This window comes from Dendropsophus ebraccatus, chromosome 13, assembly GCF_027789765.1.
Source record: "Dendropsophus ebraccatus isolate aDenEbr1 chromosome 13, aDenEbr1.pat, whole genome shotgun sequence".
In the NCBI taxonomy this organism is placed as follows: domain Eukaryota; kingdom Metazoa; phylum Chordata; class Amphibia; order Anura; family Hylidae; genus Dendropsophus; species Dendropsophus ebraccatus.
The window spans coordinates 2,799,116-2,814,607 of record NC_091466.1 but is presented as its reverse complement, the minus strand read 5'-3'; the positions used below and the strand labels follow the sequence as shown (position 1 = coordinate 2,814,607).

The 15,492-nt window shown below is 50.4% G+C and overlaps 1 protein-coding gene across 1 annotated transcript in view; it reads right to left on the bottom strand.

The window, feature by feature from the left end:
• The window catches only part of SLC50A1 (solute carrier family 50 member 1), a 64,362-nt gene extending 49,224 nt beyond the window's left edge, over positions 1 to 15,138 (bottom strand). Inside the window, exons 1-4 of the mRNA XM_069950952.1 lie at positions 14,970 to 15,138; positions 13,266 to 13,343; positions 11,079 to 11,202; positions 10,836 to 10,997 (exon numbers count right to left, since the gene is read on the bottom strand). Coding sequence (XP_069807053.1) covers positions 10,836 to 10,997; positions 11,079 to 11,202; positions 13,266 to 13,343; positions 14,970 to 15,037 — 432 coding nt within the window. The 5' untranslated portion in view covers positions 15,038 to 15,138. The remainder of the gene's footprint in view (positions 1 to 10,835; positions 10,998 to 11,078; positions 11,203 to 13,265; positions 13,344 to 14,969) is intronic.
• Positions 15,139 to 15,492: the final 354 nt, after the last annotated feature.

Below are 15,492 nucleotides of genomic sequence, written 5' to 3'. Positions count from 1 at the left end.
GAGACATTTATAGGGGCACTAGCAGCATTACTACTATAGGCAGAGACATTTATAGGGGCACTAGCAGCATTACTACTATAGGCAGAGACATTTATAGGGGCACTAGCAGCATTACTACTGGGGGCAGAGACATTTATAGGGGCACTAGCAGCATTACTACTGGGGGCAGAGACATTTATAGGGGCACTAGCAGCATTACTACTGGGGGCAGAGACATTTATAGGGGCACTAGCAGCATTACTACTGGGGGCAGAGACATTTATAGGGGCACTAGCAGCATTACTACTATAGGCAGAGACATTTATAGGGGCACTAGCAGCATTACTACTGGGGGCAGAGGCATTTATAGGGGCACTAGCAGCATTACTACTGGGGGCAGAGACATTTATAGGGGCACTAGCAGCATTACTACTGGGGGCAGAGACATTTATAGGGGCACTAGCAGCATTACTACTGGAGGCAGAGACATTTATAGGGGCACTAGCAGCATTACTACTGGGGGCAGAGACATTTATAGGGGCACTAGCAGCATTACTACTATAGGCAGAGACATTTATAGGAACACTAGCAGCATTACTACTGGGGGCAGAGACATTTATAGGGGCACTAGCAGCATTACTACTGGGGGCAGAGACATTTATAGGGGCACTAGCAGCATTACTACTATAGGCAGAGACATTTATAGGGGCACTAGCAGCATTACTACTATAGGCAGAGACATTTATAGGGGCACTAGCAGCATTACTACTGGGGGCAGGGGCATTTATAGGGGCACTAGCAGCATTACTACTGGAGGCAGAGACATTTATAGGGGCACTAGCAGCATTACTACTATAGGCAGAGACATTTATAGGGCACTAGCAGCATTACTACTGGGGGCAGAGACATTTATAGGGGCACTAGCAGCATTACTACTGGGGGCAGAGACATTTATAGGGGCACTAGCAGCATTACTACTGGGGGCAGAGACATTTATAGGGGCACTAGCAGCATTACTACTATAGGCAGAGACATTTATAGGGGCACTAGCAGCATTACTACTGGGGGCAGAGACATTTATAGGGGCACTAGCAGCATTACTACTGGGGGCAGAGACATTTATAGGGGCACTAGCAGCATTACTACTGGGGGCAGAGACATTTATAGGGGCACTAGCAGCATTACTACTATAGGCAGAGACATTTATAGGGGCACTAGCAGCATTACTACTGGGGGCAGAGACATATATAGGGGCACTAGCAGCATTACTACTATAGGCAGAGACATTTATAGGGGCACTAGCAGCATTACTACTATAGGCAGAGACATTTATAGGGGCACTAGCAGCATTACTACTGGGGGCAGAGACATATATAGGGGCACTAGCAGCATTACTACTATAGGCAGAGACATTTATAGGGGCACTAGCAGCATTACTACTATAGGCAGAGACATTTATAGGGGCACTAGCAGCATTACTACTGGGGGCAGAGACATTTATAGGGGCACTAGCAGCATTACTACTGCGGGCAGAGACATTTATAGGGGCACTAGCAGCATTACTACTGGGGGCAGAGACATTTATAGGGCCACTAGCAGCATTACTGCTATAGGCAGAGACATTTATAGGGCACTAGCAGCATTACTACTGGGGGCAGAGACATTTATAGGGGCACTAGCAGCATTACTACTATAGGCAGAGACATTTATAGGGGCACTAGCAGCATTACTACTGGGGGCAGAGACATTTATAGGGGCACTAGCAGCATTACTACTGGGGGCAGAGACATTTATAGGGGCACTAGCAGCATTACTACTGGAGGCAGAGACATTTATAGGGGCACTAGCAGCATTACTACTATAGGCAGAGACATTTATAGGGGCACTAGCAGCATTACTACTATAGGCAGAGACATTTATAGGGGCACTAGCAGCATTACTACTGGGGGCAGAGGCATTTATAGGGGCACTAGCAGCATTACTACTATAGGCAGAGACATTTATAGGGGCACTAGCAGCATTACTACTGGGGGCAGGGGCATTTATAGGGGCACTAGCAGCATTACTACTGGAGGCAGAGACATTTATAGGGGCACTAGCAGCATTACTACTATAGGCAGAGACATTTATAGGGCACTAGCAGCATTACTACTGGGGGCAGAGACATTTATAGGGGCACTAGCAGCATTACTACTATAGGCAGAGACATTTATAGGGGCACTAGCAGCATTACTACTTGGGGCAGAGACATTTATAGGGGCACTAGCAGCATTACTACTGGGGGCAGAGACATTTATAGGGGCACTAGCAGCATTACTACTGGGGGCAGAGACATTTATAGGGGCACTAGCAGCATTACTACTGGGGGCAGAGACATTTATAGGGGCACTAGCAGCATTACTACTGGGGGCAGAGACATATATAGGGGCACTAGCAGCATTACTACTGGGGGCAGGGGCATTTATAGGGGCACTAGCAGCATTACTACTGGGGGCAGAGACATTTATAGGGGCACTAGCAGCATTACTACTATAGGCAGAGACATTTATAGGGGCACTAGCAGCATTACTACTGGGGGCAGAGACATTTATAGGGGCACTAGCAGCATTACTACTGGGGGCAGAGACATTTATAGGGGCACTAGCAGCATTACTACTGGGGGCAGAGACATTTATAGGGGCACTAGCAGCATTACTACTGGGGGCAGAGACATTTATAGGGGCACTAGCAGCATTACTACTGGGGGCAGAGACATTTATAGGGGCACTAGCAGCATTACTACTGGGGGCAGAGACATTTATAGGGGCACTAGCAGCATTACTACTGGGGGCAGAGACATTTATAGGGGCACTAGCAGCATTACTACTGGGGGCAGAGACATTTATAGGGGCACTAGCAGCATTACTACTGGGGGCAGAGACATATATAGGGGCACTAGCAGCATTACTACTATAGGCAGAGACATTTATAGGGGCACTAGCAGCATTACTACTGGGGGCAGAGACATTTATAGGGGCACTAGCAGCATTACTACTATAGGCAGAGACATTTATAGGGGCACTAGCAGTATTACTACTGGGGGCAGAGACATTTATAGGGGCACTAGCAGCATTACTACTGGGGGCAGAGGCATTTATAGGGGCACTAGCAGCATTACTACTGGGGGCAGAGACATTTATAGGGGCACTAGCAGCATTACTACTGGGGGCAGAGACATGTATAGGGGCACTAGCAGCATTACTACTGGGGGCAGAGACATGTATAGGGGCACTAGCAGCATTACTACTATAGGCAGAGACATTTATAGGGGCACTAGCAGCATTACTACTGGGGGCAGAGACATTTATAGGGGCACTAGCAGCATTACTACTATAGGCAGAGACATTTATAGGAACACTAGCAGCATTACTACTGGGGGCAGAGACATTTATAGGGGCACTAGCAGCATTACTACTGGGGGCAGAGACATTTATAGGGGCACTAGCAGCATTACTACTATAGGCAGAGACATTTATAGGGACACTAGCGGCATTACTACTATAGGCAGAGACATTTATAGGGGCACTAGCAGCATTACTACTGGGGGCAGATACATATATAGGGGCACTAGCAGCATTACTACTATAGGCAGAGACATTTATAGGGGCACTAGCAGCATTACTACTATAGGCAGAGACATTAATAGGGGCACTAGCAGCATTACTACTGGGGGCAGAGACATATATAGGGGCACTAGCAGCATTACTACTATAGGCAGAGACATTTATAGGGGCACTAGCAGCATTACTACTGGAGGCAGAGACATTTATAGGGGCACTAGCAGCATTACTACTGGGGGCAGAGACATATATAGGGGCACTAGCAGCATTACTACTGGGGGCAGAGACATTTATAGGGGCACTAGCAGCATTACTACTGGGGGCAGAGACATTTATAGGGGCACTAGCAGCATTACTACTGGGGGCAGAGACATTTATAGGGGCACTAGCAGCATTACTACTGCGGGCAGAGACATTTATAGGGGCACTAGCAGCATTACTACTGGGGGCAGAGACATTTATAGGGGCACTAGCAGCATTACTACTGGGGGCAGAGACATTTATAGGGCACTAGCAGCATTACTACTGGGGGCAGAGACATATATAGGGGCACTAGCAGCATTACTACTGGGGGCAGAGACATTTATAGGGGCACTAGCAGCATTACTGCTATAGGCAGAGACATTTATAGGGCACTAGCAGCATTACTACTGGGGGCAGAGACATTTATAGGGGCACTAGCAGCATTACTACTATAGGCAGAGACATTTATGGGGGCACTAGCAGCATTACTACTGGGGGCAGAGACATTTATAGGGGCACTAGCAGCATTACTACTGGGGGCAGAGACATTTATAGGGGCACTAGCAGCATTACTACTGGGGGCAGAGACATTTATAGGGGCACTAGCAGCATTACTACTGGGGGCAGAGACATTTATAGGGGCACTAGCAGAATTACTACTATAGGCAGAGACATTTATAGGGGCACTAGCAGCATTACTACTGGGGGCAGAGACATTTATAGGGGCACTAGCAGCATTACTACTATAGGCAGAGACATTTATAGGGGCACTAGCAGCATTACTACTATAGGCAGAGACATTTATAGGGGCACTAGCAGCATTACTACTGGGGGCAGAGACATTTATAGGGGCACTAGCAGCATTACTACTGGGGGCAGAGGCATTTATAGGGGCACTAGCAGCATTACTACTATAGGCAGAGACATTTATAGGGGCACTAGCAGCATTACTACTGGGGGCAGAGACATTTATAGGGGCACTAGCAGCATTACTACTGGGGGCAGAGACATTTATAGGGGCACTAGCAGCATTACTACTGGGGGCAGAGACATTTATAGGGGCCCTAGCAGCATTACTACTATAGGCAGAGACATTTATAGGGGCACTAGCAGCATTACTACTGGGGGCAGAGACATTTATAGGGGCACTAGCAGCATTACTACTATAGGCAGAGACATTTATAGGGGCACTAGCAGCATTACTACTGGGGGCAGAGACATTTATAGGGGCACTAGCAGCATTACTACTGGGGGCAGAGACATTTATAGGGCACTAGCAGCATTACTACTGGGGGCAGAGACATTTATAGGGGCACTAGCAGCATTACTACTGGAGGCAGAGACATTTATAGGGGCACTAGCAGCATTACTACTATAGGCAGAGACATTTATAGGGGCACTAGCAGCATTACTACTGGGGCAGAGACATTTATAGGGGCACTAGCAGCATTACTACTGGGGGCAGAGACATTTATAGGGGCACTAGCAGCATTACTACTATAGGCAGAGACATTTATAGGGGCACTAGCAGCATTACTACTATAGGCAGAGACATTTATAGGGGCACTAGCAGCATTACTACTGGGGGCAGAGACATTTATAGGGGCACTAGCAGCATTACTACTATAGGCAGAGACATTTATAGGGGCACTAGCAGCATTACTACTGGGGGCAGAGACATTTATAGGGGCACTAGCAGCATTACTACTGGGGGCAGAGACATTTATAGGGGCACTAGCAGCATTACTACTATAGGCAGAGACATTTATAGGGGCACTAGCAGCATATTACTACTATAGGCAGAGACATTTATAGGGGCACTAGCAGCATTACTACTGGGGGCAGAGACATTTATAGGGGCACTAGCAGCATTACTACTATAGGCAGAGACATTTATAGGGGCACTAGCAGCATTACTACTGGAGGCAGAGACATTTATAGGGGCACTAGCAGCATTACTACTATAGGCAGAGACATTTATAGGGGCACTAGCAGCATTACTACTGGGGGCAGAGACATGTATAGGGGCACTAGCAGCATTACTACTGGGGGCAGAGACATTTATAGGGGCACTAGCAGCATTACTACTGGGGGCAGAGACATTTATAGGGGCACTAGCAGCATTACTACTGGGGGCAGAGACATTTATAGGGGCACTAGCAGCATTACTACTGGGGGCAGAGACATTTATAGGGGCACTAGCAGCATTACTACTATAGGCAGAGACATTTATAGGGGCACTAGCAGCATTACTACTGGGGGCAGAGACATTTATAGGGGCACTAGCAGCATTACTACTGGGGGCAGAGACATTTATAGGGGCACTAGCAGCATTACTACTATAGGCAGAGACATTTATAGGGGCACTAGCAGCATTACTACTATAGGCAGAGACATTTATAGGGGCACTAGCAGCATTACTACTATAGGCAGAGACATTTATAGGGGCACTAGCAGCATTACTACTATAGGCAGAGACATTTATAGGGGCACTAGCAGCATTACTACTGGAGGCAGAGGCATTTATAGGGGCACTAGCAGCATTACTACTGGGGGGAGAGACATTTATAGGGGCACTAGCAGCATTACTACTATAGGCAGAGACATTTATAGGGGCACTAGCAGCATTACTACTGGGGGCAGAGACATTTATAGGGGCACTAGCAGCATTACTACTGGGGGCAGAGACATTTATAGGGGCACTAGCAGCATTACTACTGGAGGCAGAGGCATTTATAGGGGCACTAGCAGCATTACTACTGGGGGGAGAGACATTTATAGGGGCACTAGCAGCATTACTACTATAGGCAGAGACATTTATAGGGGCACTAGCAGCATTACTACTATAGGCAGAGACATTTATAGGGGCACTAGCAGCATTACTACTGGGGGCAGAGACATTTATAGGGGCACTAGCAGCATTACTACTGGGGGGAGAGACATTTATAGGGGCACTAGCAGCATTACTACTGGGGGCAGAGACATTTATAGGGGCACTAGCAGCATTACTACTATAGGCAGAGACATTTATAGGGGCACTAGCAGCATTACTACTGGGGGCAGAGACATTTATAGGGGCACTAGCAGCATTACTACTGGGGGCAGAGACATTTATAGGGGCACTAGCAGCATTACTACTGGGGGCAGAGACATTTATAGGGGCACTAGCAGCATTACTACTATAGGCAGAGACATTTATAGGGGCACTAGCAGCATATTACTACTATAGGCAGAGACATTTATAGGGGCACTAGCAGCATTACTACTATAGGCAGAGACATTTATAGGGGCACTAGCAGCATTACTACTGGAGGCAGAGACATTTATAGGGGCACTAGCAGCATTACTACTATAGGCAGAGACATTTATAGGGGCACTAGCAGCATTACTACTGGGGGCAGAGACATGTATAGGGGCACTAGCAGCATTACTACTGGGGGCAGAGACATTTATAGGGGCACTAGCAGCATTACTACTGGGGGCAGAGACATTTATAGGGGCACTAGCAGCATTACTACTGGGGGCAGAGACATTTATAGGGGCACTAGCAGCATTACTACTGGGGGCAGAGACATTTATAGGGGCACTAGCAGCATTACTACTATAGGCAGAGACATTTATAGGGGCACTAGCAGCATTACTACTATAGGCAGAGACATTTATAGGGGCACTAGCAGCATTACTACTATAGGCAGAGACATTTATATGGGCACTAGCAGCATTACTACTGGAGGCAGAGGCATTTATAGGGGCACTAGCAGCATTACTACTGGGGGGAGAGACATTTATAGGGGCACTAGCAGCATTACTACTATAGGCAGAGACATTTATAGGGGCACTAGCAGCATTACTACTGGGGGCAGAGACATTTATAGGGGCACTAGCAGCATTACTACTATAGGCAGAGACATTTATAGGGGCACTAGCAGCATTACTACTGGGGCAGAGACATTTATAGGGGCACTAGCAGCATTACTACTGGGGGCAGAGACATTTATAGGGGCACTAGCAGCATTACTACTGGGGGCAGAGACATTTATAGGGGCACTAGCAGCATTACTACTATAGGCAGAGACATTTATAGGGGCACTAGCAGCATTACTACTATAGGCAGAGACATTTATAGGGGCACTAGCAGCATTACTACTATAGGCAGAGACATTTATAGGGGCACTAGCAGCATTACTACTGGGGGGAGAGACATTTATAGGGGCACTAGCAGCATTACTACTGGGGGCAGAGACATTTATAGGGGCACTAGCAGCATTACTACTATAGGCAGAGACATTTATAGGGGCACTAGCAGCATTACTACTGGGGGCAGAGACATTTATAGGGGCACTAGCAGCATTACTACTATAGGCAGAGACATTTATAGGGGCACTAGCAGCATTACTACTGGGGGCAGAGACATTTATAGGGGCACTAGCAGCATTACTACTGGGGGCAGAGACATTTATAGGGGCACTAGCAGCATTACTACTGGGGGCAGAGACATTTATAGGGGCACTAGCAGCATTACTACTATAGGCAGAGACATTTATAGGGGCACTAGCAGCATTACTACTGGGGGCAGAGACATTTATAGGGGCACTAGCAGCATTACTACTATAGGCAGAGACATTTATAGGGGCACTAGCAGCATTACTACTGGGGGGAGAGACATTTATAGGGGCACTAGCAGCATTACTACTATAGGCAGAGACATTTATAGGGGCACTAGCAGCATTACTACTATAGGCAGAGACATTTATAGGGGCACTAGCAGCATTACTACTGGGGGCAGAGACATTTATAGGGGCACTAGCAGCATTACTACTGGAGGCAGAGGCATTTATAGGGGCACTAGCAGCATTACTACTGGGGGCAGAGACATTTATAGGGGCACTAGCAGCATTACTACTGGGGGGAGAGACATTTATAGGGGCACTAGCAGCATTACTACTGGGGGCAGAGACATTTATAGGGGCACTAGCAGCATTACTACTATAGGCAGAGACATTTATAGGGGCACTAGCAGCATTACTACTGGGGGCAGAGACATTTATAGGGGCACTAGCAGCATTACTACTGGGGGCAGAGACATTTATAGGGGCACTAGCAGCATTACTACTGGGGGCAGAGACATTTATAGGGGCACTAGCAGCATTACTACTGGGGGGAGAGACATTTATAGGGGCACTAGCAGCATTACTACTGGGGGCAGAGACATTTATAGGGGCACTAGCAGCATTACTACTGGGGGCAGAGACATTTATAGGAGCACTAGCAGCATTACTACTGGGGGCAGAGACATTTATAGGGGCACTAGCAGCATTACTACTGGGGGCAGAGACATTTATAGGGGCACTAGCAGCATTACTACTATAGGCAGAGACATTTATAGGGGCACTAGCAGCATTACTACTATAGGCAGAGACATTTATAGGGGCACTAGCAGCATTACTACTATAGGCAGAGGCATATATAGGGGCACTAGCAGCATTACTACTGGGGGCAGAGGCATTTATAGGGGCACTAGCAGCATTACTACTGGGGGCAGAGGCGTTTTGTTTGCAGACAAGATATACTGCGATGTAACCCTGTCGGAGGAAGGGTCTCTGTACCAGAAGCTTTCTGGTAAATCGCATGGAGGATAGACGGCCTATTCTTCCTATTGAAGGTTCTAATTGGAAAGCACAATATATACTGATCGCTACAGTGCCACCTAATCATCTCTGCACAGTATATACTGGCCGCTACAGTGCCACCTAATCATCTCTGCACAGTATATACTGGCCGCTACAGTGCCACCTAATCATCTCTGCACAGTATATACTGATCGCTACAATGCCACCTAATCATCTCTGCACATTATATATACTTACCACTACAGTGCCACCTAATCATCTCTGCACAGTATATACTTACCGCTACAGTGCCACCTAATCATCCCTGCACAATATATACTTACCGCTACAGTGCCACCTAATCATCTCTGCACAGTATATACTGACCGCTACAGTGCCAACTAATCATCCCTGCACAGCATATACTGTCCGCTACAGTGCCAACTAATCATCCCTGCACAGTATATACTGACCGCTACAATGCCACCTAATCATCCCTGCACAGTATATACTGACCACTACAATGCCAACTAATCATCTCTGCACAGTATATATACTGACCACTACAGTGCTACCTAATCATCTCTGCACAGTATATACTGACCACTACAGTGCTACCTAATCATCTCTGCACAGTATATACTGACCGCTACACTGCCACCTAATCATCCCTGCACAGTAATATTGACCACTACAGTGCCAACTAATCATCCCTGCACAGTATATACTGACCGCTACAGTGCCAACTAATCATCCCTGCACAGTATATACTGGCCGCTACAGTGCCAACTAATCATCCCTGCACAGTATATACTGACCGCTACAATGCCACCTAATCATCCCTGCACAGTATATACTGACCACTACAATGCCAACTAATCATCTCTGCACAGTATATATACTGACCACTACAGTGCTACCTAATCATCTCTGCACAGTATATACTGACCACTACAGTGCTACCTAATCATCTCTGCACAGTATATACTGACCGCTACACTGCCACCTAATCATCCCTGCACAGTAATATTGACCACTACAGTGCCAACTAATCATCTCTGCACAGTATATATACTGACCGCTACAGTGCCAACTAATCATCCCTGCACAGTATATACTGGCCGCTACAGTGCCACCTAATCATCCCTGCACAGTATATACTGACCGCTACAATGCCACCTAATCATCCCTGCACAATATGTGTCGTATACTGACCGCTACAGTACTACCTAATCCCGTGCTGCCCCTCTGCCTGATGCTCGGGCACCGTGCTGCCCCTCTGCCTGATGCTCGGGCACCGTGCTGCCCCTCTGCCTGATGCTCGGGCACCTTGCTGCCCCTCTGCCTGATGCTCGGGCACTGTGCTGCCCCTCTGCCTGATCCCTCCCCCATGTGATGTCATTACCAGGTCAGTGAGCGGGGACAGGTACATGCTGATGGTGAAGACGCTGCAGAACAGCCCCAACTGGTTGAGCCGCGCGGCCACATCTGGGATCCATAGGTAGAAGTAGATGTACCCCAAAACCAGGACCCCCAGTGACACGAGCACCTGATACACCGGGGGGCGCTGCAACACAAGCACAGCACACATCACACAGTGTCACGGGCGCCCAGAGCAGACATCCCACACTGACACACAGGAACAAACCTTCTCCGCTGAGTAGAGAATGAAGGCCACAATATAGAGAGTCTGCAGGGAGGCACCGATGGAGTTCACTATGATCAGGGTGACATCGCCCTTCAGGAGGCCGTAATACAGCCAGCCCAGGTTACTGCAAGCCAAGAGGAGGGTGAGGGGCTGCACTACTCCACCCTGCAGCCTAGCCGCTACTCCACCCCGCAGCCTAGCCACTACTCCACGCAGCAGCCAAGCCGCTACTCCACGCCTAGCCACTACTCCACCCCGCAGCCTAGCCACTACTCCACGCCTAGCCACTACTCCACCCCGCAGCCTAGCCACTACTCCACGCCTAGCCACTACTCCACCCCGCAGCCTAGCCACTACTCCACGCCTAGCCACTACTCCACCCCGCAGCCTAGCCACTACTCCACCCCGCAGCCTAGCCACTACTCCAAGCCTAGCCACTACTCCACCCCGCAGCCTAGCCACTACTCCAAGCCTAGCCACTACTCCAAGCCTAGCCACTACTCCACCCCGCAGCCTAGCCACTACTCCACCCCGCAGCCTAGCCACTACTCCAAGCCTAGCCACTACTCCACGCAGCAGCCAAGCCGCTATTCCAAGCCTAGCCGCTACTCCAAGCCTAGCCACTACTCCACCCCGCAGCCTAGCCGCTACTCCAAGCCTAGCCACTACTCCACCCCGCAGCCTAGCCACTACTCAACCCCGCAGCCTAGCCATTACTCCAAGCCTAGCCGCTACTCCACCCCGCAGCCTAGCCGCTACTCCAAGCCTAGCCACTACTCCACCCCGCAGCCTAGCCACTACTCAACCCCGCAGCCTAGCCATTACTCCAAGCCTAGCCGCTACTCCACCCCGCAGCCTAGCCGCTACTCCAAGCCTAGCCACTACTCAACCCCGCAGCCTAGCCATTACTCCAAGCCTAGCCGCTACTCCACCCCACAGCCTAGTCGCTAATCTGCCCCATACCCAGACTACTCCAAGCTTAGCCCCTACTCTGCCCCATCCCTAGACTAGTCCAAGCCTAGCCACTACGCCACCCCGCAGCCTAGCCACTACTCCAAGCATAGCCAGTATCCGCCCCATTCCCAGACTGCTCCGAGCCTAGCCAGTACTCCACCCCAGCCATAGAATAGTCCCAGCCTAGCCACTACTCCACCCCATCCCCAGACTACTTTAAGCCTAGCCACTACTCCGCCCCATCCCCAGATTACTCCGAGCCTAGCCACTACTCCGCCCCAACCCCACAATACTCCGAGCCTAGCCACTAGTCCACCCCGCAGCCTAGCCACTATACCACCTCATCCCCAGACTACTACACCTCATCCCTAATCTACTTCAAGACTAGCCACTACTCCACCCCAGCCATAGAATAGTCCCAGCCTAGCCACTACTCCACCCCAGCCAAAGAATAGTACCAGCCTAGCCACTACTCCACCCCAGCCATAGAATAGTCCCAGCCTAGCAACTACTCCACCCCAGCCATAGAATAGTCCCAGCCTAGCCACTACTCCACCCCAGCCAAAGAATAGTACCAGCCTAGCCACTACTCCACCCCAGCCATAGAATAGTCCCAGCCTAGCAACTACTCCACCCCAGCCAAAGAATAGTCCCAGCCTAGCCACTACTCCACCCCAGCCAAAGAATAGTACCAGCCTAGCCACTACTCCACCCCAGCCATAGAATAGTCCCAGCCTAGCTACTACTCCACCCCAGCCATAGAATAGTCCCAGCCTAGCCACTACTCCACCCCAGCCATAGAATAGTCCCAGCCTAGCTACTACTCCACCCCAGCCATAGAATAGTCCCAGCCTAGCTACTACTCCACCCCAGCCATAGAATAGTCCCAGCCTAGCCACTACTCCACCCCAGCCATAGAATAGTCCCAGCCTAGCAACTACTCCACCCCAGCCAAAGAATAGTCCCAGCCTAGCCACTACTCCACCCCAGCCAAAGAATAGTACCAGCCTAGCCACTACTCCACCCCAGCCATAGAATAGTCCCAGCCTAGCCACTACTCCACCCCAGCCATAGAATAGTCCCAGCCTAGCTACTACTCCACCCCAGCCATAGAATAGTCCCAGCCTAGCCACTACTCCACCCATTTACAGAGTGCTTACAATGTTTGGCACTATCTCACAAACTCACCAAAAGCCTGAAGAGCCGCCACCACCACCCAGGACCCAAACCTACTTCAGATCTGTCGTCAGGAACGGCAAGAACTGGACATTATCCACACTGCGCTTGGAGATCATCACACGGAGGTCCGATCTGTAAGGAGAAGCTGCGGTTATATAACACAGCGCAGACATGCAGAGCGCACGATAACACAGCGCAGAGACATGCAGAGCGCACGATAACACAGCGCAGAGACATGCAGAGCGCACGATAACACAGCACAGACATACCGAGCGCACAATCACACAGCGCAGACATGCAGAGCGCACAATCACACAGCACAGACATGCAGAGCGTACGATCACACAGCGCAGACATGCAGAGCGCACAATCACACAGTGCAGAGACATGCAGAGCGCACAATCACACAGCGCAGACATGCAGAGCGCACAATCACATAGCTCAGAGACATGCAGAGCGCACGATCACACAGCACAGACATGCAGAGCGTACGATCACACAGTGCAGACATGCCAAGCGCACAATCACACAGCGCAGAGACATGCAGAGCGCACAATCACACAGCGCAGAGACATGCAGAGCGCACAATCACACAGCGCAGAGACATGCAGAGCGCACGATAACACAGCGCAGACATGCAGAGCGCACGATCACACAGCACAGACATGCAGAGCGCACAATCACACAGCGCAGAGACATGCAGAGCGCACAATCACACAGCGCAGAGACATGCAGAGCGCACAATCACACAGCGCAGAGACATGCAGAGCGCACGATCACACAGCACAGACATGCAGAGCGCACGATCACACAGCACAGACATGCAGAGCGCACAATCACACAGCGCAGAGACATGCAGAGCGCACGATAACACAGCGCAGACATGCAGAGCGCACGATCACACAGCACAGACATGCAGAGCGCACAATCACACAGCGCAGAGACATGCAGAGCGCACAATCACACAGCACAGACATGCAGAGCGCACAATCACACAGCACAGACATGCAGAGCGCACAATCACACAGCGCAGAGACATGCAGAGCGCACGATAACACAGCGCAGACATGCAGAGCGCACGATCACACAGCACAGACATGCAGAGCGCACAATCACACAGCGCAGAGACATGCAGAGCGCACAATCACACAGCGCAGAGACATGCAGAGCGCACGATCACACAGCACAGACATGCAGAGCGCACGATCACACAGCACAGACATGCAGGGCGCACAATCACACAGCGCAGACATGCAGAGCGCACGATAACACAGCGCAGACATGCAGAGCGCACAATCACATAGCTCAGAGACATGCAGAGCGCACAATCACATAGCTCAGAGACATGCAGAGCGCACGATCACACAGTGCAGAGACATGCAGAGCGCACGATCACACAGTGCAGAGACATGCAGAGCGCACAATCACACAGCACAGACATGCAGAGCGCACAATCACACAGCGCAGACATGCAGAGCGCACGATAACACAGCGCAGACATGCAGAGCGCACAATCACATAGCTCAGAGACATGCAGAGCGCACAATCACATAGCTCAGAGACATGCAGAGCGCACAATCACATAGCTCAGAGACATGCAGAGCGCACGATCACACAGTGCAGAGACATGCAGAGCGCACGATCACACAGTGCAGAGACATGCAGAGCGCACAATCACACAGCACAGACATGCAGAGCGCACAATCACACAGCGCAGACATGCAGAGCGCACTCCTCCTCCCCGGTATATATACTTACAGGCCGCTGGAGAACATAGAGAGTGTGAATATGATGCAGGCGCCGGAGAGCAACCACATCCCGTCCATCCTGACAGGAGAGCGGCGGAGAGCGGCGGAGAGCGGCGGAGAGTGGGCCTCACTGTACCGCCCCGCCTACCGCCACATCACCCGGAACTCTGCGCCGGTCACCACACAGCGTACAACACCCGGGTCACCTCACACACCCGACACCACACAGCGTACAACACCCGGGTCACCTCACACACCCGACACCACACAGCGTACAACACCCGGGTCACCTCACACACCCGACACCACACAGCGTACAACACCCGGGTCACCTCACACACCCGACACCACACAGCGTACAACACCCGGGTCACCTCACACACCCGACACCACACAGCGTACAACACCCGGGTCACCTCACACACCCGACACCACACAGCGTACAACACCCGGGTCACCTCACACACCCGACACCACACAGCGTACAACACCCGGGTCACCTCACACACCCGACACCACACAGCGTACAACAC